This window comes from Trichechus manatus, unplaced genomic scaffold (genome assembly GCF_000243295.1).
Source record: "Trichechus manatus latirostris isolate Lorelei unplaced genomic scaffold, TriManLat1.0 scaffold00084, whole genome shotgun sequence".
Lineage (NCBI taxonomy): Eukaryota > Metazoa > Chordata > Mammalia > Sirenia > Trichechidae > Trichechus > Trichechus manatus.
Genome location: NW_004444020.1, coordinates 1,448,919 through 1,476,238, shown reverse-complemented (window position 1 = coordinate 1,476,238; position 27,320 = coordinate 1,448,919). Strand labels below are relative to the sequence as shown.

General features: G+C 41.7%; 1 protein-coding gene across 3 annotated transcripts in view; it reads left to right on the top strand.

The window, feature by feature from the left end:
- Positions 1-25,550, top strand: part of CPNE4 (copine 4) — a 669,181-nt gene extending 643,631 nt beyond the window's left edge. For 2 of the 3 annotated variants that reach the window (XM_004381399.2, XM_004381400.2), the window contains 5 exons: positions 1,907-1,961; positions 5,173-5,224; positions 7,747-7,880; positions 17,229-17,465; positions 23,825-25,550. In XM_004381399.2, coding sequence (XP_004381456.1) covers positions 1,907-1,961; positions 5,173-5,224; positions 7,747-7,880; positions 17,229-17,465; positions 23,825-23,959 — 613 coding nt within the window. In that variant the 3' untranslated portion in view covers positions 23,960-25,550. The remainder of the gene's footprint in view (positions 1-1,906; positions 1,962-5,172; positions 5,225-7,746; positions 7,881-17,228; positions 17,466-23,824) is intronic. The other variant, XM_004381401.1, reaches the window with a different exon arrangement.
- Positions 25,551-27,320: the final 1,770 nt, after the last annotated feature.

Sequence of the window (27,320 nt, the reverse complement as noted above, 5' to 3'; positions counted from 1 at the left end):
CTCCTTCTGGGGTGGCCAAGTCTGTAAAATGGCGGTTTGTTCTTCAGGGCAATGGGTTCAATATGTATACTCTCTAGATAGCAGACAGACGAGCCATTCTATTATAGAACATTTCATGTAATCAGAGACCCACGTCTGTGCTGGGTGAGAATGTACTTTTGCTACTCTGATTTCTCAGCTAGTCCGAAAGGCCTCCTTTTGCTTACAGAAGATGTTCAGGGACAGAGAAGCCTAATCTGAATTCCCTTTTCTCCTTGATGAACTCTGCAAAGAACTGAAAAATATAGGAGTGCTTCCCAGAGCATATCTCAATTGTGTTCTTAATGGTAAAGGGAGTGGAAGGCAGATGGCATGAGAAGGACATGCCCTCAGGTGAAAGCAATACTCCAGAGCCACATTGCAATACCACCACCCCCGCCCCCATGATAGCACAAAATCTGCTTAAGAAGGGTCTTGTTTGTTGCCTAGTCAAAGGGCACAGTTACTAGAAGTGCTAGAAGGCAATCATATTTAAAATCATATATAAACATTATATTATGGTGGTAGAGTTGAAAAGGCTTGGGTTTTGGAACCACATAATCCTCCACTTAATCACCTTAGGCCGCTTATTTAGCCTTTCTGAGACTCAGTTTATTCATCTGTAAAATAGGACTAATAAGCAGGTGGTACTTCAAGGATTGCGTGAGAATTAAATGAGCTAAGTGTGTAAGTCACCTAGCATAACATCTGGCATATTGTATGTGCCAGTAAATGATAGTTCACCTCCTCCCCATACTCTCATCTATAGTACAGTACAAATTAGAATTAAGATACAAATTTAATTTGAATGAATAAATTTAGGGAAAAAATTCCAATATGCATAGGAGAAACCAAGCCAAAGGACATGTGTGTGACTCTTATGAGTTTTCACAAGAATTCTCCCTTCTTTATATAGTCACATTTCAATGATTCAATTTATAGGTTATCCATTCATTAAATATTTACTGAGCACATGCTCTGTGGTGAGTATATGCCGACAGTGGGGACAAGGGCAACTACTGGGAACGGGGGTGAAGGTGGAGATGTAAAGATATCAAAACAAAAGACAGAGTTCCTTGGACTTCAGGAACTAACAACAGACATGTAAATAATTTATTGCTGCAGATATGTGATAAGATGCTGGACACAGTGAGTCCTGGAAATGGGACCAAGCTCTATCATTACCCATTGCTATTGAGTCAATTCCAATTTATAGCGACCCTCTAGTACAGAGTAAACCAGCCCCATAGGGTTTCCAAGACTATAAGTCTTTACAGAAGCAGACTGCCACATCTTTCTCCCACAGAGTGGCTGGAGGTTTGAACCGCCAACCTTTCAGTTAGCAGGCAAATACCTTCCACTGCTTTTTGACAGTGCTTTGGATTCAGGTTAGTCTGGATTTGAACCCTGGCACTAACTAGTAGTGTGATCTTGGGCCAGTCACCTCTCAAGGCCTCAGTTTGCCCACCTGTAAAATGAGAATAATAATCTCTTCCTATAAAGATTTTAAAAGATAATATATATGAAGAACCCTAACACAATCAACCACAAGAGTTATCTAATTGACAATCACTTTTCAAGGGAGACAGAAAGCTGTGGTGGGGGAAAACCCTTGGGGCCATTTTATTCTTTCGTATCAAATCTCGAAAAAAAGTTAAGGGAAGAAGTTGCAGACTAATGACTAACAAACTTTGGGGGTTATTTCTTGATTTTAATCACCCATGCTATTGCTATCCCCCATTACCACAGATAATCAGGAAGCATGAGTCAGCATTTGACATAGCGCCATGATTTGTTCCAGAGAGGTAATGAAGGTTCATATTTTTCTTCCTCATTAGATGAACAAATGAAGCAATTTCTTCTTCTTTTTTTTTAATTTTGATTTCAGTGACAAAATGTTCCCAGCCTTTGGATTTGGAGCCAGGATACCCCCAGAGTACACGGTGAGTGAGTGGGGATGGGATCTTCTTTTACCTTGCTGTAGCCCAAGGACACTTTGTGTTTACTTTACAGGAGTCTCACTGTTGGTACTTGATATAAACTATGTAAATGGGGTACAGACAGTCCAAAACAGCCTGCAGATTATCTCCTCAGAGCCTGTCTCTTGACAAAACCCAGTCTCCTGCTATTCTAGGTAGGTCTTTTCAGAGGCCCAAATGAAGGATTCCATTGTCTAGCTTCTGATAGACGTGATCAGAGACAGAGCAAACACTTAGGAAACTGATTTCCAGTGACTGAGAACCTATCTATTCAGATCTCCCTTAAGAAAAAAAACTCAAAGTCCATACAGTGAAGTCGACAGATTCTTTTATCCCAAGACTCTGAGATCCAGCCTTGTGTGGGATACTCAGAGAAGTTCCAAAGAAGGAACCACTCTGGCTTAGAGAATGGGGAAGCTGAAAGGTTTTTACAAAGACATTGGAATCCTATTTGGTTTCAATACCGATTTTTCATGACTCACGGAAGGCAAAGCTTGCATGTAGAGAGATTTGTGCAGCGGTAGAGCTGAGGCATTCTGCTGTGGTATACTCAGGTGTTGCTGTGGGCCACTCTCCACCAGGGAACTCAGCTCCCCGAGGTGGGCAGGGTCTTGAAGAGGCAGCAGGGACCTTGCCCCAGCCTTGGCTTGACCAATACATTCTCTGAGGCCTGAGCTAAGAACAAGCAGCCCAGTCATCAATTTCTCTTTTATGGACTGCATCTGAACTACAGGTCAGGAAACAGACACCAACATTCGCTTCTTCACCAGAGCCATCAGACGTTCCCCTCCAGTGTCCTTTGTGAAAGAGGGAATTGATCGCCCTGTCAGTACTGGGCTGAGCAGCTGATGGACTGCTATGTCTTCCTGACCTACCCCTTTCTTATTTGCCTTGTATTCAATACTAGCCTTCCTGCTGGACATGGCTATAGAATTCTAGAAGCATTTGTTAGAAATAGAGCACATGGGGAGAAAGATTATAGAACAGGAATTGTCAACAACTAGCCTGTAGACAGTAATCAGCCCATACACATGTTCTATCTGACACACAAATTTTTTAAGAATTGGGAAATTTCATATACAATGTCAGATTTCTGGCTTCTATCAAAAAACTGAAAGGCCAGGTAGCACTAAGATTAAAAGATGACACATATAAGAATGAGCCCAGATCTGAGGACAGCCAGTCTTCTTCAGTTGGGCTATCAGCTGCAGAATGTGGGCAGGTGGCTGCCCACCTTCTTCACGGGGCTGCTAAACCTTAAAGCTGGAATACACCTCGACAACCATCAGTCCAACTACCCAGAGATGCTTGAGTGTTCTCCACCACATCTCCACCAGGCAGTCTTCTGGCCTTGACTTGGCCCAGCAGGGCTGAGGACAGAGCTTTGCAGCAGGCCTTGTTCCAGGCCTCCTTCTCATCCTTGACATCTGCTCTGGTTCCCTGCCTAGAGTAACTTATCCTTCTTGCTGTTCCTGATGTCCTCAGGTTCACCTGATTCCTTAGCTCTACCCTGCCTGTCAGCTAACTTGCTCTTCCTGCTGTCCTAACAAGCATCTTTCATATTTTCCCAACTCTAGTACCAAAAAGCCATTCTAATATCCCTTTTCCATGCCTAATCCCCCCTCTGCCCCAGCCAAGCACTGATGGTCTTAGTAGCTCAGGCAGCCCAGAGAGTTTAGAAGGTCACCATGATTTACTTCCTTAGGACGTAATCTTAGAGTATGCACTGAGACTCAGACACAAGCATGTCTCTCTAATTTGCACTCCCCCAGTAACAGACTTTGAGACAAGGATTTGGATGCAAATCGTTTATTTGGAGGTAGAGGAAACATCAATAAAGAGTGGGGAAACAGTGAAGGAAGTCAACAAAGGTATATTCTCAAGTAAGTTACCACTATGGGCAACTGGAGCTTAATCCTGCTGGGGAGCCCTGGGAGACAGAGTAGAGCATACACAGACCCCAAGGCATACTGGAGCTGAGGCATTTATACATCAGCTCCTGCTAACCCTTGATTAAAGCTGCTCCCATACCAAAAACCAAACGTACTGCCATTGAGTTGGTTCCTACTCGTAGCAACCCTATAGGACAGAGTAGAACTGCCCCATAGGGTTTCTAAGGAGCAGCTAGTAGATTCAAACTGCTGACCTTTTGGTTAGCAGCCGCAGCTCTTAACCACTGTGCCACAAGGGCTCAAAGGCTGCTCTTAGGGAACTTTAATTCCCCAACACTTTTGGTCTGTCACTTTGGCAAAGCAGGTTCCAGAGGCCACAGAAAGCCCTACGGCAAAGAAATCCTACAGTTGGAAGTCAGCTGACTTGCTTGGAAGTGCTAAGGACAACAGGATATGGGCTAGGCCCCAACAGCATCAGCTATTACCTCCTACAAAGAAAAGAAGGGTCTTCTAACACAGTGACCTATTTTCTAGTCCCCAAGGGAGTCAGTACTTGGAAATAGCCTTTGAAATGGAATTCTCCACAAAATTTCAAATGCCAGAATAGCCCTCTTATTTTATCAAGTTTTAGAAAGAGAAAAATGAAAAATATGTTATTTGACCTTGCTCATAGGTGCTGCCAGGTAGAGGAATTTGTGTTGGAAGATTACAAAGTATATTACTTTATTACTTTTCCAAAAGTAGAGCACAGTTATTTTACCTGTAAATATGTGAAAAACCCCTTGCCTTGTAGTTCTACATATCATGTCAGAATGATCCTTAAATGTCAACAGCTTAGCTGGAACCTTTATAACTATCACCATGTTGAGAAGACAGCTTGGGTTATTGAGTTTTTTGTGGTTGTTATTGTTTATTTGTCTGTTCTTTTTTTATCAAATGGTCCAAATAGAATCCAGGCAAATCTAAGCCTCCAGTATCTGGGCGCTATTTGGAGTTACATTTTTATGAAATATTTCCTTGGATATTTTTATATGCCTTATTCTTCCCTCCTGCCAACATTTATCTGATTCTAGAAAATCTTTCCGTCACCTCAACTCCACAGGGAGCTTAGAATTCACCATCCATCTCAGATTCGTTGTGTAAAGGCTTAAAATTGTTCCTGCTGTTTAACACATAATGAATGTAATGGGCATTTGTTTGTACACTCTAAATCCTAGTGCCTCCTTACTGTATTAAAGTTGTAATTCTCCTTTCTTCTTTTTAAAATTTTAATCGGTGTCTAGGTCTCTCATGACTTTGCCATCAACTTTAACGAAGACAACCCGGAATGTGCAGGTAAATCACAACTTAAAAGAAAGCTGGTGTCTTACAGTTCTGTTTGCACCTTTCCCATTTTAGTCTCTCTCCTTTGATGCAGCATATCAGTTATGATTGTCCGCAGCAAAGAAGTTGGCTGTCTGGATCCAAATAAGCCATACTACTCCAAAGGCAACAAAGAGCGCCATAATAATAGAGCAGAAAAATAAGATCTGGACAAGACAGAACACAGAAGAGATCTTGAGCTTACAGCAAGAATATTGATCCCAATCCTGGATTCCTATGGCCAAAATAATATGGGGGGAAGTTCATCTCATAGGCAGTGACCAGATAGCCCTTGTTTGCTTTCCAAGTTTTCATCAAGTATTTATTTTTAATAATTCCCTCTCTATGCAGGCATAAGGAGATGAGGAAACATGAAAATCATTTGACCTTTTCAGCATGTCAGCAAACGACATGCTCTCAGTGACCTTGAACAAGTAGCTTCTTGGTTTTTTTCCAGAAATAGCCTTTTTAAAGACGTTCTATGTTCATCATTTCCAGGCAGAAGTTCTCTAACACAATTCTACAAAATAATGATGATGATTATGTTGATAAATTTTATTCTTTAATTAATTTTCCTGATTTCTACATAATAAATAGAGCAAAGTACATTTGTTGCTAGAAGACCTTAAGACATGTTTACAATGGAGTAGGAAGAAATATTGATATCTCTCTCCTCCTTCTTATCAAGGCAGACCCAATGGGATATGCAGAGCATCTAGCAGTTTCTTCCACAAACTTGGCACTTAATGTCCAGGATAGGATATCAAAAGCATTGAGTCTGTACGTAGCAACCTCTAAGACCCAACCCCCATTCTGCCATTATTCCCTCCCACAATCCCTAACCGCTAATTTATAATGGTTTAGACGTGTCTCCTCCCAAACCACCTTCATTCTTAAACTATAAGAGTGGTTTTCTACCAAAGCAAAATAAAATACGTACCCTAATGTTCATCTGTTTTATACTGCTGGAATTCATTAGCGTGATACTTTTGAAAGGGAAATCAAACTTATTTATCTTAGGCAAAAACTCAAGGACCTCAGAAGATAAGGAGCTTCCACCCAGTATCACTTAACTCCAGAATCAGTTCCCATAATGATTTGGTATCTATCTTTAGAATGGCTTTAGGGCAGGGCAAAGTAGATGCAGGATTTCAATGATATGGAGGCATGGGTGTAAGGACAGAACAGAACCAAACTTATTCATCCAAAATACACAAGAGCTAGTTTGCTGTATATGGTGGGTATGGGAACAATCTCAGGAGGGGCTTGTGTAGACCCCTCTGGTCAAAAACAGGACCAGTATGTTGTGTCAGAATAGAGAGGGATAGGAGGATGAGCTGAAACATGAAGGCAAAGGTAACACAGGCACAGGCACAAAGAGGAGCCATTTGAATAAAAATAATTTGTAATAGAACTAATATTGTGGGATCTTGATTTTAATATTGAATGGGCTGTCAAGATGCATCAAATGCTGGGAGAAGCTACACAGGCAGTGGGCTGTCTCTCCCAGCAGAGTCCATCTTTTACACTTTCCTTGGCTCATGTGACCCAGGATGGAAGCCCCTTGGGGTTGGCAGTAATGATGTATGTTATACGTCTACACTACTGTCCAGTAGATGAGTGTATCAGCCGCTTTGCTCATTCATCACATACTTGATGAGCATCTGCCATGTGCAGACACTGCCTCAAGCTCTTTGGGGGAAAACAAAATTGAATAAATCATGATTCCTGCCCTCAAGGAGTTTGCCATCTGGGGAGATAGCTGTGTGTACACATAACTCTTATAGGTGGACCACGGTGATATGTACTAGACTCAATAAAGTCATGTGAAAACTAGAGGAGCATTAAAGCAGACTTGCCTAGTGGCTGAGAACACAGTTCTTAGAACCAGACAGACCTGGGTTTAAATCCTGAATTGATCACTCACTTGCTGTGTGGCCTGGGGCAGATTATTTAATCTCTCTAAACCTCAGTTTCTTCACCTATAAGATGGGTATAGCGCCTATTTCATTATACTATGAGGATCTGAGGAGCCCTGGTGGTACAGTGGTTAAGCAGTTGGCTGCTAACTGGTGGGTTCGAACCCACGAGCTGCTCCATGGGAAAAAGATCTGACAGTCTGCTTCTGAAAAGATTACAGCCTTAGAAACCCTATGGGACAGTTCTACTCTGTCCTATAGGGTCGCTATGAATCAGAATCGACTTGACAGCAATGGGCAACGGGATGAGGATCTAATGAAATCTTACGTGTAAAGTGGAATATTAGAGAAAAGTTTGTGGAAATGGTTACATTTGACTTGAGACTTTAGAGAGGAGAATGGTTTCAGAAGGAGAAGAGGCAGCAACACCAGCAATGTGGTATTTTCTATTTTTCTCAAGAACATAAATGTGATGTTGATAAGAGCTTTTTGAGGGAAGTTAATGCTTTATGTTTGTGAGTATTTGATTACAAATATATTTGAGGAGACTGTTGATCTTTACCAACTTCATCTTAGGAATTCAAGGAGTTGTGGAAGCCTATCAGAGCTGCCTTCCTAAGCTACAACTCTACGGGCCCACCAACATCGCCCCCATCATTCAGAAGGTCGCCAAGTCAGCATCAGAGGAGACTAACACCAAGGAGGCTTCGGTAAGGATTGGGCCAGCCACCTGCTAACGGGAGTTTACCTCCTCACCTGGATATTGGCCATAGCATCTATCTCACTCTAACAATAAATTCAGGCATTTCTATCTGTATGAATTTGTACAAGTGTCTTAACCTTCCCTTATCCTCAGTCTTCTCATCTGAAAAATGAGGATAATCACATCTATCTCTGCTGAGTTATTGTGAAGCTTAAAGATGACACATATCAAATATGTCCCACATAGGCTGAACACAGAAGGCAGTCAACAATGGAAGCTGCTATATTCTCTGAAGGATGTCATAACCCTCTTCCACTCCTGGGAAAAAAAACAAACTGTCCAAAAATAAGCCTGCTTTCCAATGTACCCATACTATAGATGGAAATCAAGTGCCACAGAAGTAAAACAATGGATGATTCTGCTCCCTGGTGATAAAATGCCACAATACAAAACATCACAGCAAAGATACGTTTCATATTCTATGGTGGTTTCCTTAGGAAAAATACAAACAGAGTTTTGGTTATATGCCTAATATTTAGAATTAAATGTATTACTATTGTAACGTCTATTATCACTTTTTAATGGTATAAATATTTCTCTTTTAGCTTTATGAGTTTGCTCTTTTTTTTTAGTTAGTAGAATATTACTGATATCTGAAACTCGTAAGTAACTTTCTCATGTGTTCAGGATACTCCATTTGTATAAAGAAAATATTATACTTCCCCCTCCTCTTCTTAGGATGAACTCATCTAACCACTTGTGCTGTACTCATGTGCTCAGCCTTCCCTCATGTTAGAACAGATGGAGGACCACACTCCTACCTAATACCAACCTCTTCCCTTGTGCACTGAAGACCATCCCTCTCAGTTACTCAAGACTTTGACCCAACAGCTATATTCCCCTTCTCTCTCCTGTATCATCTCTCTTTTCCCTTTCTGCTGAAAACTCATTCCCATTAGCATATAAACTTGCTATGTTGTTGTTGTTGTTAGTTGCCTTCGAGTAGATTCTGACTCATGGCGATCCCACCCAGGGACTCCAAACATTCTATAATGCCTACTATTTAAGTTAAAATCTCTCCCTTGACACCACTTTCCCCTCTAGGTACTGTCCCTTACTTTACTCCTCTTTAGAGCAAAATTTGTTGAAAGAGTTGCCTATACTCAATGTCTCCATCTCCCCTTCCATGGGCTCCTCTATCCACATCAGTCAGGCACTCCTCCTCATCATTCCACTAAAAACTACACTTTTCAAATCATTTGTAATGGGACTATTACTGTGGGATCATGATTATAACATTAAATGTACAATCAAGACTTGTCAAACTTGTCAAAGTCAGCAGTACCTCCATCTTGCCAAAACCAAGGGTCAAACCTCAGACTTCCTCTTGACTTCCAGTGGCTTTTGATCCAGGTGATCACACTCCTTCTTGAAACACCTTCTTCACCTGGATTCCAGAATATTGAGTTCTCCTGGACTTTCTCTTTTCTCACTGACCACTCTTTCTAAGTCTCTTGTTCTGGCTACTCCCCATCTTCTTGACCTCTAAATGTTCAGTCTACAGCATTCACTCCTCAGATATCCTTTCTTATATGTATGTGGTATCTTATCTACTGTCATGGCTTCAAAGGTCACAGATATGTTGTGGTCCCCAAATATGTATCAGTAGTCCCAACTTCTCTGCTGAACTTTGAACTCATATATTCAACTATTTACTCAAAATTTCCACCTCGATGTCTAATAGCACAAATGTAGCATGTCCAAACAAGAACTCTTCATTTTCTCCCTCATACCCTCTCCTTGCTCTATCTTCCACCTCTCTGTAAATGGCACCATTGTTCACCCAACTGCTTAGACCAAAACCTTAAAGTCATTTTTTTTTTATCTTAAAACAATAATAAACATTTATTATCTCTCACAGTTTCTGTGGGTCAGGAATTCAGGTGCAGATTACCTGCATGGTTTAAGGTCTATCATGAGGTTGTACTAAAGATGTTGACCAGGGGTAGAATTATCTGAAGACTTAACTGGGGTGGAGGATCTTCTTTCAAAGTAGCTCATTTACATGCCTGGCAAGTTAGTACTGGTTGTTGACAAGAGGCCTCAGCTCTTCATCACATGGACTGCTTCATTTGGCTACTTGAATGTCCTCATGACGTGAAAGCTGGCTTTCCGCAAAGCAAGCAACACAAGAGGGAGCAAAGCAGGAGGTACATGTCTTTTATGACTTAGCCTCAGAGGTCATACTCTATCATTTCCACAGTATCCTGTTAGTTACATGAGACAGCCTTATTCAGTGTGAGAGAAGACTTTGTTGTTATTGGTGTTGTTAGTTGCCATCGAGTTGGCTCCAACTCACAGCAACCTTATGTATCACAGAACGAAATGTTGCCCAGCCCTGCACCATCTTCATGTATAGAAAGGACTGTACAAGGACGTTAACCATGAGGCAGGATTGTTGGGTGCTATCTTGAAGGCTGGCTACCACATACCCATATCTAATCTATCAGCAAGTTTTCCCAGTCTGTGTTCAAAATATATCCCCAATCCTACCACTTACTACCCATTGCAGCTGAGTCAATTCCAACTCACAGATACCCTATAGGACAGAGTAGAACAGCCCCATAGAGTTTCCAAGGAGCGCCTGGTGGGTTCAAACTTCCAACCTTTCAGCTAGCAGCCGTGGCTCTTACTCACTACACCACCAGGGTTTCCACTTACTACTCCACAATTACTACCTTACTCCAGTTTATCAACTCCTTTCACCCAGACTAAGACAAAAGCCTCCTAAGTGAACTCCCTGCTTCATCTTTCTCCCCCTACAGTCTATGCTCCACATGGAAGTCAGATTGGTCTTTTAAAAATATAATTAATATTATGTCACTCCTTTGCTCTAAATCCTCCAATGGATTTCCATCATACATAGAATAATAAGTAACCCCCTTACTATGGTCTAGAAGACCCTATATGATCTAGCCCATGCCTACCTCTGTGATCTTAACTCCTACCTTCTCTCCTTTGCTCCTTAGGATCCAGCTACACTGTCCTTCTTGCTATTCCTTAAACATACCAAACATAGTCCCACCTTCAGGGCTTTTCACCTGCTGTTTCTTCTACCAGAGTTTATCTTCCCCCAGACCTCTACATGATCCATTCTGACTTCATTAAAGTCTCTGCTAAAATATCACATCCTCTGAAATCTCCCCCATTACGTTATCTAAAATAGCCAACCTACCCAGCCCCACCATTGTCTTAGCTTTACTTTCTCTCATAACACTAATCACCACTTAAAATATTGTATATGCATTTGATTACTTGTGTATTTCAAGTCTCCTTCCCTTTCATATGAAAGCTCTCTGATACATAAGACCTTGTTCACTGTTATATCCCCAGCATACAAAACTGCCTGTACACAGTACATGCTCGATAAATATTTATTTAAAGAGTGAATGTGAAGCCACTCTAAAATTACCTTTATACGTATCTGATGAAAAATACTTTAAATTTTCTTTTGTAAAATTGTCGTGTATCTTAAATATATGTACATCTTATAAGACAGAAAATATAGATTCCTGTTTTATAGTTTGGAATCTCTCCTTTGAAAATATTGGGGTTCCTAAGACCCCTAGAGGGAATGGCAGTCATCACATGTCTGGTTCAGTCCACCATCTCTTGCTTACATCTCAGTAGCACCTTTAGCCCCTCCTGGCCTCATGGCTAGATAAAGAGAGGGAGGATAAAACACTGCATTTAGTGACATACAACTCTTTCTATAAGGGGATGGGAATAGGGTAAAGCAAAATTTTATTGTAGTCTAATATCTAAGAGCTTCCTTTTAGTTACATAGTTGACCACAGTTTCAACATCCTACCGAGTCTCCATCAGGCAACCAGAGCTATCCATGAGAAACAAATGGGTCTGGTCTGTGTGGCATCTTGTTTTACCTCTTCTGCTCATTCCATCACGTTTGTGAAATCACCAACAGGTAAGAAGGTGATTTGTCCGAGAAGAGACTTGGAGACCTCACACAATCCATTGCTGACCCCTAGGGAGCTGAGGATGTTTCCCCGGAAAACATGCTCAGGGTAGGGATCAGCTATGGACGTGTTGGCCTTTAAGCTGAATACCCACCCCCGACCAAAAACAAAAAAAAAAAACAACAAAAAACCTGTTGCCGTCAAGTCGATTCTGACTCATAGAGACCCTATAGGACAGAATAGAATTGCCCCCTAGGGTTTCCAAGGAGTGGCTGGTGGATTCGAACTGCCAACCTTTCGGTTAACAGCCGTAGTGCTTAACCACTGCGCCACCAAGGCTCCTTAAAGCTGAATAGAGCCACTCTAAGCTGGGATCCTGTCCAGCAGAGATGCTGGGGGCTTGATGTAGGACAAGCCTCCTCTGGATGTAGGAGCTGAGAAAACCATGCCTCCTCTGGCCACTTTCCCTTTCCTCTTGCAAAACCACGAACACTTCCCAGCACTACAAACCAACATCTCTCCACTGGTCCATGGGCCCTACAAAGTTTCCTCTAATATTTCTCCCTCTGACCACAGAGACCTTGGGGCAAATTTGAATCCTCACAGATGCAAGATTCAGGGATAAAGTTTGGACAGGATGGATATTTCAATTTATTTTTCAACTTTTTTTTAGCACTGGAATCTATTCGTCAAATGATACCTTGCTCAGAAAATCAATATATAAAATAGATTTGAAAAGAGAAAGACTATTCTTGCTAAATCCCTGAGAACATCCAAGGCACCCCTAAGGTTCTGTGGAGCCCAATTTGAAAACTGGGTGATGTCAGTCCCTCTGAGGTACTAAGACCCAAATGAGTAAGAAAAGAACAGAGCTGGCATAAGTCTGAATTTGGGACCTGTATAAACCAGCATGAGTTTTTTGGCGGTGACTCATGAGATTTTTGGCGGTGACAGGTTAGGAAATGGCACCAAACGCAGGAAACATCCACTCTCACAGGTCCCCAAATAAATTACTCCTATAGGCCAGGAACACTGACACTTCTCCCCAGAAGTTTTTTCTGTTCTTTGAACAGTCTTTGGTCCAAGGTCCCTTGTATCACCAATTGCTAAGGGTCCTGATCTCCTTGAATCTCTTAGACAAACTAGGGCCAGAGAGTCTGGGGCTTTAGGATTTTCTCTTTTATTTTGTGATACTCTTCTGGGGGAAAAAAAAAAAAAGCTTCTCCTTATCTAAACAGGACCTTAAGTATATTCCAAGGCTGTAATAGTTCATCTGAGAGCATTTTCCCAGCCTGACTTTGGAAGGGACTCTTACCACTAGCTTTATTGGAAATTTCCATCAAGGTTTTCAGTCCAACAGTCTGCACCCTAGCTAGATTAAACTTGGAGAATCAGATTCTATAATCCTGACAATCTCCCCAGACCAGAGATTGTTAACCTATTTTGTTCCATGGACCCTTTAGTAGCTGGTGAAGCCCATAGACCCTTTCTCAGAATAGTGCTTTTAAATGCACAAACGAAAATACATAAAATCATAAAGTAAACCAATTATATTGAAATTCATTTAACAAAATACTTTAAATGTGACAGAAATAGCACAAATATAGTAATAAAATGCTACTTTGTTAACAATAAATTATGAGAAGCAGTAGCTAGTCTAATAATTCTGTAATTTTGACATAGCGTTGACTGTAAATTATACCTTCAGGTATTTGCAGCCACTGTAAATATAACAGGAAACTCTCTGTGATTTCTATTGACGACTAAATCACAAGTACAGTTAGTACGAATTTGATTTGTTAATTATATTTATAACTGAAGAAAATAATAAATTTCAGTTAGAGGCTAGTGAAAATAAAAATACAATTCACCCCAGGTTCACAAATTGCCCAGAATCTTTCAACGATCTATAGATCCAGGCTAAAAACTTAGATCTTAGTTCTTAGTTTGACCCATGTAGTTTGTAGGTCAACAAATTATGGCTCACCACCTGTTTTTGAATGACCTACAAGTTAAGATCAAACTACAGCCTTCAGTATGGATTACTTCTCAACATAAAATAAAAATCCTCACAACTGGACCAATAAGTAGCATCATGATAAATGGGGAAAAGATTGAAGTTGTCAAGGATTTCATTTTCCTTGGAGCCACAATCAAGTCCCATGGAAGCAGCAGTCAAGAAATCAAACAATGCATTGCATTGGGCAGATCTGCTGCAAAAGACCTCTTTAAAATGTTAAAAAGCAAAGATATCACCTTGAAGACTAAGGCAGGCCTGACCCAAGCCATGGTGTTTTCAATCACCTCATATGCATGCAAAAGCTGGACAATGAATAAGAAAGACCAAAGAAGAATTGACACCTTTGAATTATGGTGTTGGTGAAGAATATTGAACCTACCATGGACTGTCAAAAGAAAAACAAATCTGTCTTGGGAAAAGTACAGCCAGAATGCTACTTAGAAGCGAGGATGGTGAGACTTTGTCTCACATACATTGGACATGATAGCAGGAGAGATCAGTCCCTGGAGAAGTACATCATGCTTGTAAAGAAGAAGGTCAGCGAAAAAGAGGAAGACCCTCAGTCAGATGAATTGACACAGTGGCTGCAACAATGGGCTCCAGCATAGCAACGATTGTGAGGATGGTGCAGGACCAGGCAGTGTTTCGTTCTATTGTACACAGAATCGACTCCACAGCACCTAACAGCAACAACAAGAAGTTAAGAATGATTTTTACATTTTTTTCAATGGTTGAAAAAAATTTAAAAAAGAAGAATATTTGATGGCACATGAAAATTACATGATACTCACATTTCAGTGTCCTTAAATAAAGTTTTATTGGACTACAGGCATGCTCTTCCATTTATGTATTGTCTATGGCTATTTGCATGCTACAACAGCAGAGTTGAGTCATTGTGACTGAAGCTATTATGGCCCACAAAGCCTAAAATATTTACTATCTGGCCCTTTATAGAAAGTATTTCCCCAACCCCTGCTCTAGAACGTTATAACTCTAAAGTTTCTCCATGTGGTGGTGTAACAGTCGGATTTTTCATTCCTTAAGATAGGAAAGATCCATCCCTTGACCTATAAAGATCAGATCAGACAAGAGTTTGGGGAGGACGGAGAGAGGAGGCAGAAGACCCAGAGGTGTGATCCAATTCAAGGGCCCACTTACTTATGAATCAGAAGCAATCTCCTCCCAGGTGTGGCATCTGTCCTGGCCTTCTAAGGAGAACCCTGGTAATGGTGATTCATGATTCTGGTGTATTCTATGCCCCTTCCCTCCATCTCCAAACTGCCAAGATGCCCCTTCTCTCTGTGCCTCCCACACTCCTCCATCACTTCATCCTCCCGAAACCTTCTTCTAAATTCCCACACCACCTTCCTGTGAACATGTAAGATGAAAAAGCACGGCTATAGATGAAAATTTATAACTCAAAAGAATTTGCAACTTGGGTGCTCAGCTAGGAGTAGGAGTGGGAGGTTAGTTAATGGACATGGAACAGAATTAGTCTGTCTATAAAACTGTATGGGAAGTGTTCAGAGCTGTCTTCATCATGGTGTGAATTGTAGGTATCTCCAGTTATATTTTTGACTGAGTCATTTTGTATAAAAACATTTTTTCAGGCTTACAGAGAAATGAAGTAACTCTCTAGTGCTGCCAGCCTGTTTGCAACCTTTTAAGTAGATTATTTTCCAAACCAGATGTTTTCAAAATGTAGTTAGTCTATCCAGCTTTTCTTGTTTGAAATATGGCAACTTGGAATGGTTTAATTTTCCAACATTCACTCCCTGTAAGTTTTGAGCATGTTGCAGAGATTATATTGGAAGTTCTTTTCAGTTTTAGGGTTTTTGGCATGAGCTGCCTCACAGTGAGCCACATCCCTCCCCTCTCACCTGAAGAGGTTTTCACGGTGCCTCTGACGATGATGGACAGCAGTGATGACCTGCCTTTTCCCTCCTTCTTCAGACCCCAAAGCCCGTCCAAGCCTTCCCTGTGGTGAAGAATCAGAGCCTTTCCTCCAGTCTCCATCTCACATGAGCCACCTGCCCGTCTGTCTAGGTGGGAGGGGACCAGACAGGTTGTAGGGCAGGAGCCAGGACTGAGAGTAGGAAGCCACAGGAGCACGGCAGCCTTCTGCCTGTGTGCATGGAGTGGGGCCGCCACCTCCAAGCACATACAAGCAAGGGCTTGGCATATGTGCCTCAGAGAGAGAGACAGCAACCCTGACACTCTCTAGTCAGGTTTTGGACTGGTGCTGTCCAATAGAAATAAAATTCAAGTCACGTACTTAATTTTAAATTCTCTAATGTTGTTGTTGTTAGCTTCCATCAAGTCAGCCCCCAGGTCATGGCAACAGAATGCAATGCTGCCCAGTCCTGAGCCATCAGTTGTGAATCAGACCATTGTGATCCATACGGTTTTCATTGGCTGATTTTTTGGAAGTAGATCGTCAGACCTTTCTTCCTAGTCCGTCTTAGTCTGGAAGGTCCGCTGAAACATGTTTAGCATCATAGCAACACACAAACCTCCACTGACAGATGGGTGATGGCTGAGCTTAAGGCGCATTGGCCAGGTCACTCAGTGTAGCCAAAATATTCTCATTTTAACATGTACTCCATATAAAAAATTATTAATGAAATATTTTATATCCTTTTCTTTGTACTAAGTCTTCAAAATCTGGTGTGTATTTTATACCTACAGCATCTCAATTTGATGCTAAATTATCACCAAAAATATTTGATCCTTATTTAGAGTTTATAAATTTGTAGTTGAAAAATAGATTCAGGTCCTTAAGTTGTTCCAGACATTCTTAAAAAGTTTCCAATAAGTGAACTGGTAACCATTTTTGAAGTTAAATTTAAGTTCATTAAAATTAAATAATATTAAAAATTTAGTTCCTAAGTTGCACTGGCCACATTTCAAGGGCTCAATAGTCATATGGGGCTAGTGGCTATTGTATTGGACAACAGAGTTTTAGACTTAAAAATCTTAAAGCTGAAGAAGACCGTGTAGATGATCTTAGTCCCACACCTCATTTGAGAAATGAAGATGCTGAGACCCAGAGAAGTGAAAATTTTTTCCCAGGACTTCCCAGCACGAGGTTTGAACCGAGTCCTCTTGAGTCCCCATCTGCTACTCTTTCTACCACGCTGTGCTTTGTAACTGTTACTAAAGTGGCTATTATAATTACGCTATAATTACAGGATCTGCCTTTAAACTCCATTCACCATATCCTTAAGCCTTTAAGGCTGTTAGCACAGGTATCATCCTGGTTGCTGTAGTCGATACACAGTGAAGCAGATGTCTAACTGATGTTGTCTTTGTCTTCCCACCTCTCCATCCCCCAATGTCTGCTGATGTCTGACCACAGCAATACTTCATCCTGCTGATCCTGACAGATGGTGTCATCACAGACATGGCTGACACCCGAGAGGCCATCGTCCATGCCTCCCACCTCCCCATGTCAGTCATCATTGTGGGAGTAGGGAACGCCGACTTCAGTGACATGCAGATGCTGGACGGTGATGACGGGATCCTGAGATCACCCAAGGGAGAACCTGTCCTTCGAGACATTGTCCAGTTCGTGCCCTTCAGGAACTTCAAACACGTATGCACATCTTGGGGGCTTCCCATGGGTGAACAGAACCAGAACATGCCCATCTCCCACATTTTTCTGCCAGTGTTTGTAGTAATCTGCCATCTTGAAGCAAAACCAGCTATCCTTGCCTGGCCAGGCCATCTCCCACAGTAAGGATATATAGAGCTGATTCTTTGGAGAAGGAAGTGTAAACTGAGTTACAGATAAGGAGTCATGCTAACTATGAAAGCCAGCGTTTCACTGGCGCTTGCCCTCTTCCAGATACAGGATCTCTAGTGCCCCAGGGTTCCTTGCCTAAGGGTGCCTGGTGGAAGAAGCAAGGAGAAGCTGAAATGCAGCCTGCATCCCGCTCGTCAGGCCATGTTTGTGTTTGCCTTGGCAAAGTATATTTTCAAAATGTTAAAAACCTAGATCCCCTGTAAATATATAGCAGTAGCATCAAAGATTTATTTAACTCATTAATGAAGGAGTTAGCAGGATGATAAAGTTGGTTGAAAGGAAGATATGAGACAGAGAATATAGTCAGTGGGGGGAAATGGTGGAGTAAGTTTGCTAAGGTTGGTTAGAAAGCTGATTAATGACGAACAGAGTTTAAAAACCATAATCTTTGGAGTACCTTCTCTATTGGACAGAAATGATTTGCATCTTATCAATTTTCTATGAGTTAACATCTAACTTTATAGACTTGGTCTCTGATTAATGATAAATAGTAAGTCTAGCAATGTTATAGTCCCCTGATGTTCCTAAAGCAGACCCATTAGACAATGCTCTAGTATGACATTGGAAAGGTACTCAGTAATAATTTTTCCACATTTCCAAATTTTGGATACTCATTAACTCCACAAAGAAAGGGGCATCTTTAAAATTTCCACAACACCATGCACATATAAGGCACCTTTTCTAATTTGTACAAATGCTCCATATGAACTAGTGGTGGCCCGGAAGTACACTTCAGAGTCACATTCCTGTGTGTATGGGAGTCCCTGGGGATAACGTGGGCAGTCACAGACTGTCCTCCATGTTTTCTGTTCCATGCCTGTCTTAATTTGTTAGTGCTGCCATAACAAAAATATCACAAGTGGCTGGCTTTAAAGAACAGAAATTTATTTCCTCACAGCTCTGAGGTTAGAAGTCTGAATTCAGGGGATAGGCTTTAGAGAAATGTCCTTCTTTATCTCTTTCAGCTCCTAGTAGCTGTCAGTCATTCCTTGGCATTCCTTGGCTTGTAGAAGACAGACCCTCACATGGCATCTGTCTTCTCCCTGTGTGTAGGTCTCTCCATGTCTGTTCTGCTCCCTTAATAAGACACCATTCAGGAGTGATTAGGTTTAGGACCCACCCTGCTCTGGTATGACCTTATTAACGTAACGAAAGAAAAGCCCTATTTCCAAACAGGACCACATTCATAGGCACAACGGTCATGACCTCAACACATATTTTAGAGGACACAATTCAGTCCATAACAGTGTCCCTCGTGGAAGTAGCTCAAGAGTGGAGCATTCACATGGCCCCAGCTATCCACCGAGGCCTTGCCTCAGCACTACTGTTAGTGCCAACAATTCCACTCCCAGTGGCTGCTAACTAAATGTGAGCTGCCCCAACAGAAGGGAACCTCCAGAGCCCTCAGTGCACTGAAGCTGCTCTGCAGTCCCCTTGGAAATAGAGAGAATCTCCACCCTTCCATGCTGTGAGTCCCCTCCATGACCTGGCCAGTAATGCAGTGAAGTCTGTGTTCCCACATCTCAAAGGATTCCTGCTGGAAACATCTTTTTTTGGCTTCCCCTGCAACCCCTCCCTCCACGGGACTCAGCTAAGGGAGAGGAAGGGGCAGGCACCAGGCTGTCTACCCCAAGCCCTTTCCTCTTGATGCTTATTTGGAAAAGCCTTTCTCTTCCAGCCAAAAACCCTCATTCAGATTAATTCCTGACACTCTTCACAGCCAGTTTATCACACCTGAACCCCAGTTTGGGCTCAAGCTGGGACCCCAACTACACTGGGGAAGGTTAGCACAGGAGTAGAAGGATGGATGGATCATTATTTATTACAGGCAAGCAGCAGCCCTAGTGTCATAGGCTTAGGCATAAATTGTAAGGTGCTGTTTGTTCTGCCACCTTCTTGGGACAGGCTTTAAAGTGAGCATTCAGATAAATCTCCAGTGTCAGTGAGACAGAAGAGGTAACCATATCACTCACCACCACCCATAACTTTGCCTGGGTGAAGAGGCGTCAAAAGAGCTCACTCCCCAGGAAAGTCATAAACTGTCCAAACCATCCCTTCCAACCCTATCATACACACACGCACACACACACACACTCACAGTCACACTCACACTCACACACACACACACACATTCATGTGTGCTAAAGCAGTGTCACTAAGCCTAGCAAGGCTCCAGCATCTATCTCAGGCCTCTTCCTCATCCCCAGACATTCTCGAAGTACCTGCTGTGTGCAAGGCACATGCTAGGCACTGGGACCACAGTGAGATTATAAAGACTTTTGTCCAGGATTCATAGTTGGGACAAAGGTATCAGAAAAATCATGCTAAGCAACTTGTGGGTGGTTGAGAAGAGCTGAAGTATTCCTACAGGATTTCAGAGCAGAGAGAAGTGGCCATGGAAAGCTTTACAGCTTGAGCTGGGGGTTACAGACAGGACAGAGCCTTGGTGAGCAGGGTGTTGAGGGTCATCGGCAACAGGGGAGGGTCATGAACAGGACCAGTTGAGTTTCTACGCTCCACAGGGTCTCCAGCTGCTCTGTGGATGACTAAGGCCAGGAGCATATTCACGCACGTTATCTTCATGGATTTCAAATTAGATTTTGAAAACCATTTCATTATCCAAACTAATCTACTCTGAATTCAATAAACAACAAATCAAAAAGGGAAAGTGAGGGGCTGATACCATTTCGTATGATCCCGTAACCCATGAATTACCTCTTCTTTTTCTACTCTGCAGAAACTCAGAGCTTTCCTAACTCAGAGCTTTGAAGCGGACAGGACACAGGCTCCGAGCTATGTGTCTCTGAGCAAGTTTTTAACCTCTCTGTGCCACAGACTTCCATCTGTAAAATGAGGCTCATGATACATACATCAGTGGATTAAAAGTGGTGTCTACATAAAGCTTAGCGCAGTGCTCAGTTCATGTAGGTGGTTAATAAATGTAGCTATTATTACTGTTATAACCAGCTGCTTTCTAATTTTTTGGCCTTTTCCCAACCAATGAACGCCCCCACAAGCCATCTTTGCTCACCACAGCCACTAGCACAGATATGCGAGGGGCTGGGAGAATCACTCAGGAACTGTCCATGATGATAGCCACTAGCCTCATGTGGCTATTTAAATTTAAATTATTTAAAACTGAATAAAATTAAAAATTCAGTTCCTCCATCACACTAGCTATAACTCAAGGGCTCAATAATTGCATGTGGCTGATAACTTACCGTATTGGACAGTGAAGACATAGAATATTTTCATGTCCTATTGGACAACACTAGTTAGGATATTTTTTGGCTGTAAGTAACAACAAACTCATTTTACAGTGGATTACATGAGTGGTTCTAAGCTAGGAGCAATTTTTCTCCCAGAGGACATCTGGCAATGCCTGGGGACATTTTTGATGGTTACAACTGAAGAGTTGCTCTCCCCATCTAATAGGTAGAGGCCAGGAATGCCACTAAACATCATACAATACACAGGGCAATCCCCACACAAAGAATTTTCTGGCCCTAAAGGTCAATAGTGCTAAGGTTGAGAAATCCTGGACTACATAAATAGGAACATATTTTTCTCATGTAACTAGAAGTTAGGAGCTGGCGGCCACTGGCCTTTTTCCCCCAGTGATTCAACAGTGTCAAGCCAGCACTTTATGATTCCCTTTGCCGTTCCCTCATGATAATAAGATGGCTGCTATAGCTTTGGGCATCACGTTCCCATTCAAAGGAGAAGGAAAGAGGAAAGGGAAACAAAGCCGTGTCTGTCCCCCATTACCAGGAAAGAAAAGCATTCCGAGAATATTCCCCAGGAAACTTCCATTTATGTCTCATAGGGCAAAGGGGGTTACATGGCCACCCCAGATGCAAAGGAAGCTGAGAAATCAAGTATTTGGCTGTCTGACCTTTCTATGAGAGATGGCCAGGGAGAAAGGGTGGGGCTAACTTTTCTGTCTGCCACAGCGTACACACAGACCATGGTCTAACACGGTCCTGAGCAGTTAATTACAAAGTCCAAGAGCATCCTTGGATGTCAAATATCCAACATGCTATGACATCTTCAAAATGTAAGACATCACTTCACAAAAACTCTTCACAGTGTTTTCAGATTGTTTTTAAAAATGTATGTCAAAAAAAAATGTACGTCTCATTTTGAGCCTCCTAAAAATTCTCTGAGATAGAATGGGTTATTATTCTTCCCTGTGTTACCCATCAGAACACTGGGGCTTAACAAAGTTGAAGGGCTGAGTGGCAAGCCACCTGGGAAGGAAAGAAGTAGAAACCAGGCATTTAGTCAAGACCTATTTCCTCTGGGATCGTTCCTGAGAGGTCTCAAACACATGTTAACTGATCACTCTGCCTTAGGATTTCAACCTCGTCTTTAATAGCTATAATGAGACTCCGACTGTTGAAGTTACCTGCCCAGGAATCATTCAGGTAGTCCTACATGCCAAAGCCAGGAGTCAAACCCAGCTCTGCATGACTCCAGAATCCAGGCATGATATCACCCTCAATTCTCCTCTGCAGCAGTCACCACCATAAATCATATGGTCCTAAAATAAATAAATCACATGGTCCTGTTCTTCCCTGCCCCCAAAACATATAGTGGATCAATAATGCTGATAAAATAAAGGCTAAGTTCATGAGCATGGTATTCAAGGTTTTCTACCACCTGGCCTCAATTGAATGTTCCACTAATTCTGCATCCCCAGCACGCGCGCGCGTGCGCGCGCACACACACACGCGCGCGCACACACACACACACACACACACACACACACACACACACACACACACACACACACCCCTGCCCCATTAGATGACTCACTGTCCCTAGAATGATCAAATGCCATTCTCCTCTATGTCTGTTTTTTTGTTTTATGTTTTTTTAAAATAATATTTTATTGTGTTTTCTGTGAAAGTTTACACAGCAAATTAGGTTCCCATTTGACAATTTCTACTCACATTGCTCAGTGACATTAGTTACATTTTTCATTGCATTCTGGTTGTTTTGTTTCCAGTACTCTAGTTTCCCTGCCCCCTTATCTTCTCATCTTTGCATAAGAGTAATTGCTGACCTTTCGATCCCTTATTGATGTTTCCTTAATGGAGCTCCGTACTGATGGATAATAGTCTTTATTTTGTGTGTTAATCTGTTATTTTGCTAAAAGGTGACCTCAGGGGACGTTTCAGTTCAAGATTTAAAGCGTATCCAAGGGCAACAGTCTCAGAGAGTACTCTAGACTCAATTGGTCCAGTAAGTCTGTACTTTTTAAGAATTTAAGTTCTGTTCCACCTTTTTCTCCCATTCCATCAGGGTCCATTTATTGCAGCCGTGATCAGAAGGGTAGGTAGTGGTAGTCAGGCAACATCTAGCTCTTCTGCTCTCAGTGTAGATGAGGCCATGGTTCACATAGGCTATTAGCTCTGCAGACTAGTTTCTTCTCTGAGACTTTGGTTTCCTTTCTTTCTCTAGGTTTTTAAACCATGCCCAGCTCAAATGCTGCCTCCTCTTGGAAGCCTGGTCTAATTTACTCCAAGATGCCTTATTCTTTCTTTCCTATGCTTGGGTCACACAGTGTTTGAGGCTATCTAGAGCAGTGCTTCTCAAATTTCAATATGCATACGAATCACCAGAACATCTTGTTAAAAGTGAATATCTGATTTCAGTAGCTCTGGGATGGGTCACGTGAAGTGATGCTGCTAGTCCATAGCATGTATTGTGTTCTACCTTGTGTTGAGATTAATTTTGGCCATGTCAGACTCCCTTCACATGATTAAATCTCCCTGATGGCAAGAACCATAGACCCCACATACCCTAGTACAGTGCCTGGAATATAAATAAGTGTCTGAAATTGAATGCAAATCAGAAGCAAAACAATTCATTTTGCCAACCAGTTCCTATCCACCTTCAGACGTGAATAGTTGTTATGTCTTAAGACAGACATGAAAAATATAATTATTAAATTAAAGGCTCATTTTCCAACAACCAGACCATTCTTGCTTAGAGTAGACCCTTAACAAACACTGAATGAGTGAGGGAATGAATGAATGAATGAGACTAGCTGCTCAGAGCAGGACTCTAGTCTTTCAGACTGAGTCTGAATCAGATTCCTTTGGCCAAGTGCTATAGTCATGGTGGTTTCTTCTTTCCTGCAGGCATCTCCTGCAGCCCTGGCAAAGAGCGTGTTGGCAGAAGTCCCAAACCAAGTCGTGGACTATTACAATGGCAAAGGGATTAAACCAAAATGTTCATCGGAAATGTACGAGTCTTCCAGGACACTAGCACCATGAACTCCACACACTTTTACAGAGTTCCGAAATACTATTCCTTATAATATTTAATACTTCTACTACTCCTGTACTTAAAAAAGCAACACATACACATTTAAAAATAGCACGTTTTGGTGATTTTTAACTAACTGATGATTTTTTTGCATGTGTAGCCCCAAGGCCTGGATCTGTTAAGCTGTTGTATTGTTAAAGACTTTTTGCACAGAAACACAAATAACAATATCTTACTCTTTACAGTACAGCATGTCACCTTGAAATAAACTGGTATCTGTATCCATTTTTTATACAGGTTTGTTGAAATTTTGCTAAATTTCTTATTATCTTTACACTGTAAAGCATTTTGAAACATTTATTGAATGTCGATAGCCAAAACATATTTGGTTTTATCTGCTACAGGATAAAAGACTTTTCAAAATGGCAGATGCATGGACTGTATTTTGCATGTTTCAAATAAAAAAACAAAAACCCACACTGTTTTTGCAGCTGTTATCTATGATCCCTCCCTGCTGAGAATGGTCTCTATACTGAAGAGATTTACTAACATAGGGGTAGTCTTCTTGAAGTGTATCTTGAAGTGCTCCTCAAACTTTACCGTGCACACAACTCACCTGAAGATCGTGTTAAAATTCAGATGCTGATGCAGCAGGTCTGCATAGGGCCTGAGATTCTGCAGCTCTAACAAGCTCCCAGGTGATACCAATGCATTCATTGGATCACACTGAGAGTAGTGAGGTGCTAGACTTTTGGGTGTGATTACAGAGACTACCTGAAACAGGGCAGCTTCTAGTCTGCTTGAGAATGGCACCTCATCCCTACTGGTAGCGCAAAAGTCCCGCCTGTCTTGGAGGTGGGAATAGAAAGCAATGAGACTGATTCCAGAAGCTGCACACCCCAAATCAGTCTCACTGCTTTATAGTCACACCTCTTCCTTCAACAGCCAGCCCCTGTGCTCTGCAAGGAGACATCACTCGATGCTGCATGGTTGGTTCCATCTTTATGTCGGTCCCTAGGAATGACCTGAAACTGTCTTCGTTGGAACCACAACAATGTCTACAGCAAATGGCTATGCAAAATGGCTCATCAGAAACCTGGTCCACAAAGTCAATCTTTGAGGTTAGTATGGGGTTTCATTTTGCCTCTTTTTGTCGCTCCTGAGAGCAGAGTAGATCAGCAGAAATACCTGAAGCCACTGTTCTGGGTGGAGGTGTTTTATTTTGATGTAAGTTGGCCAGTCTTGAATCAGAAGAATGAATGTTTCACTTACATAATCTTCTCACAGAGAAAAGGACAAATGTTTCGCAAGCATAAAAAGCACAAGGGGGAACTTATTTTTGGTCAGAAAGATTGGAAGTAAATTACAAGGCATAATAGACCTGTATGTTTGTTTGTTGGGAGGGGGTGGGTTTGAACAAGCAAATCAAATGCCTTGTATGATTTCCAGAGTTATAATTATAGATCCTAACTTTGCAAATACATGTCAGCCAAATGCACAACATTTTGGGAATGATGGTAAAAATGTACGACTGAAAAAAAATCATAAATATTTAAACTGTATTGTTTTCTGAATAAATTGGGTACTTACAGAATTTTTTCTAAGAGTCGTGGTCTTGTTTCTCTTTTCAAGACAATTTCCTAACAGTGATTCATTTCATGTAGGTGACCTGGCCTCAGATTTAGGAATAGCTCTGTCACAGTCCAATTGAAACATATGGACCACTGCTTTTAACAAACAAGGAATTAAAATATTTAGGCCCTATACTACAGAAAGAAGCCCCAGTGGCGCAACGGTTAAGTACTTGACTGCTAATTGAAAGGTTGATGGTTTCAACCCACGCATCGGCTCCTTGGAAGAAAGACCTGGCAACCTGCTCCCTTAAAGATTACAGCCTAAGAAACCCTATGAGGCAGTTCTACTCTGTCACATGAGGCTGTTGAGTCGAAATCGACTCAACGGCACCTAGCAACAACCTGCTACAGAAATTGCAGGTGCTTGTTTCTAACCCGAAGTGAATAAATGGACTTGTTATCTGCCCTCTATCAATCTCAAATCCATTGTAGATTTAACAGGAAGGGTAAGGGCCTGTGGCTGTCAATCAAAATGATATTACACTACGTCATTCTCAAATATCTGTTGGGATCTACTATTCTCATGTCAAGAACCCTGGAATCTGTGGGATGGTGTGGTTAGGACACAGTCCGGTTTGCCTGGCAGAACCTTCAGACAGTTTACTGCTTTTTTCATAGTAATACTCAAGCCCAGCTCAAAGAATGATAAAAATAACTAACAATTGTTGATGGCTGTTCACGGCTTACTGTGTGCCAGCCACTGTTCTAAGTGTAGGCACTATCTTATTAAATGACAGAGTGTAAGTACTATCTCATTTAATCCTCCCAACAGTCCTGTAAGTATTATTATCAGTTTCATTTTGCAGATTAGGGAATTGAGACACAGAGAGGTTAGGTAGCTTGCCAAAAGTCATACATGTATCAAAGGGTAGAGGCAGTATTTGAACACGGACACTCTGGCTCCTGAGTCCACACTCATGGTAAAATCCCCATGTCAGCTACCCTCCTGGCACTATAATGCTCTACTTGCCATAGTAAGCAGAAAATTACTAGGAGATATGAGACTAGTGAGACTTAAAACATGACCTTTGCCCCTATGTCAGAAAAAAAAAAATCTCATCTGGTGATCTCACCTTCTTATAGGCTCTTGGCATTTTGTGATGTACAACATCCCTTTGTGAGCAGTGAAGATGCTCAGGCTATATCCAGGTCTTCTCAACCTCTTGACGCCAAGGAGATGATGTAGGTCAGACATTACAAATGCAGATGGTTCCAGGAGCTGAGCAAGCCACATGAATGATGGAGGAGGAGGCACAGGTTTTAACAGGGACACAGAGAGTGGAAAGTGGTAAGGATAGAGGACAACTGGAAAGCATGTTTCCAGAAGAGAGCAACTACACCACAGCTCTAGAGGCCGCGCAAGAGTGTGGACCCAGTGCAGCCAGTTGATCCAGTTGATCCAGTGTTTCTAGAGAATCGGAAAATCTAGTTATTTTCCATAAAACCTACCAATTTGTAAATATTGAGAGCTCATTTGAAAGTCAATAATTGTTTTATATAACAATGGTCAAACTGTATGAACCACACAAAAATTACCTAGGACTTAATTTGGCTCTGGTGTGCAAATTTGGAACCACTGAGTTGTATCAACACATGGCCTGCCCTCCATAGATAATACACAATCTTTAAAATTATGGAGGACCCCAGAGAGATTTTGTTTCTGCAATTTATAGCTATCAATATTTGCTGAATTAAAAATTGAAACTGAGAAATTCAATATATTCATTAATTTATT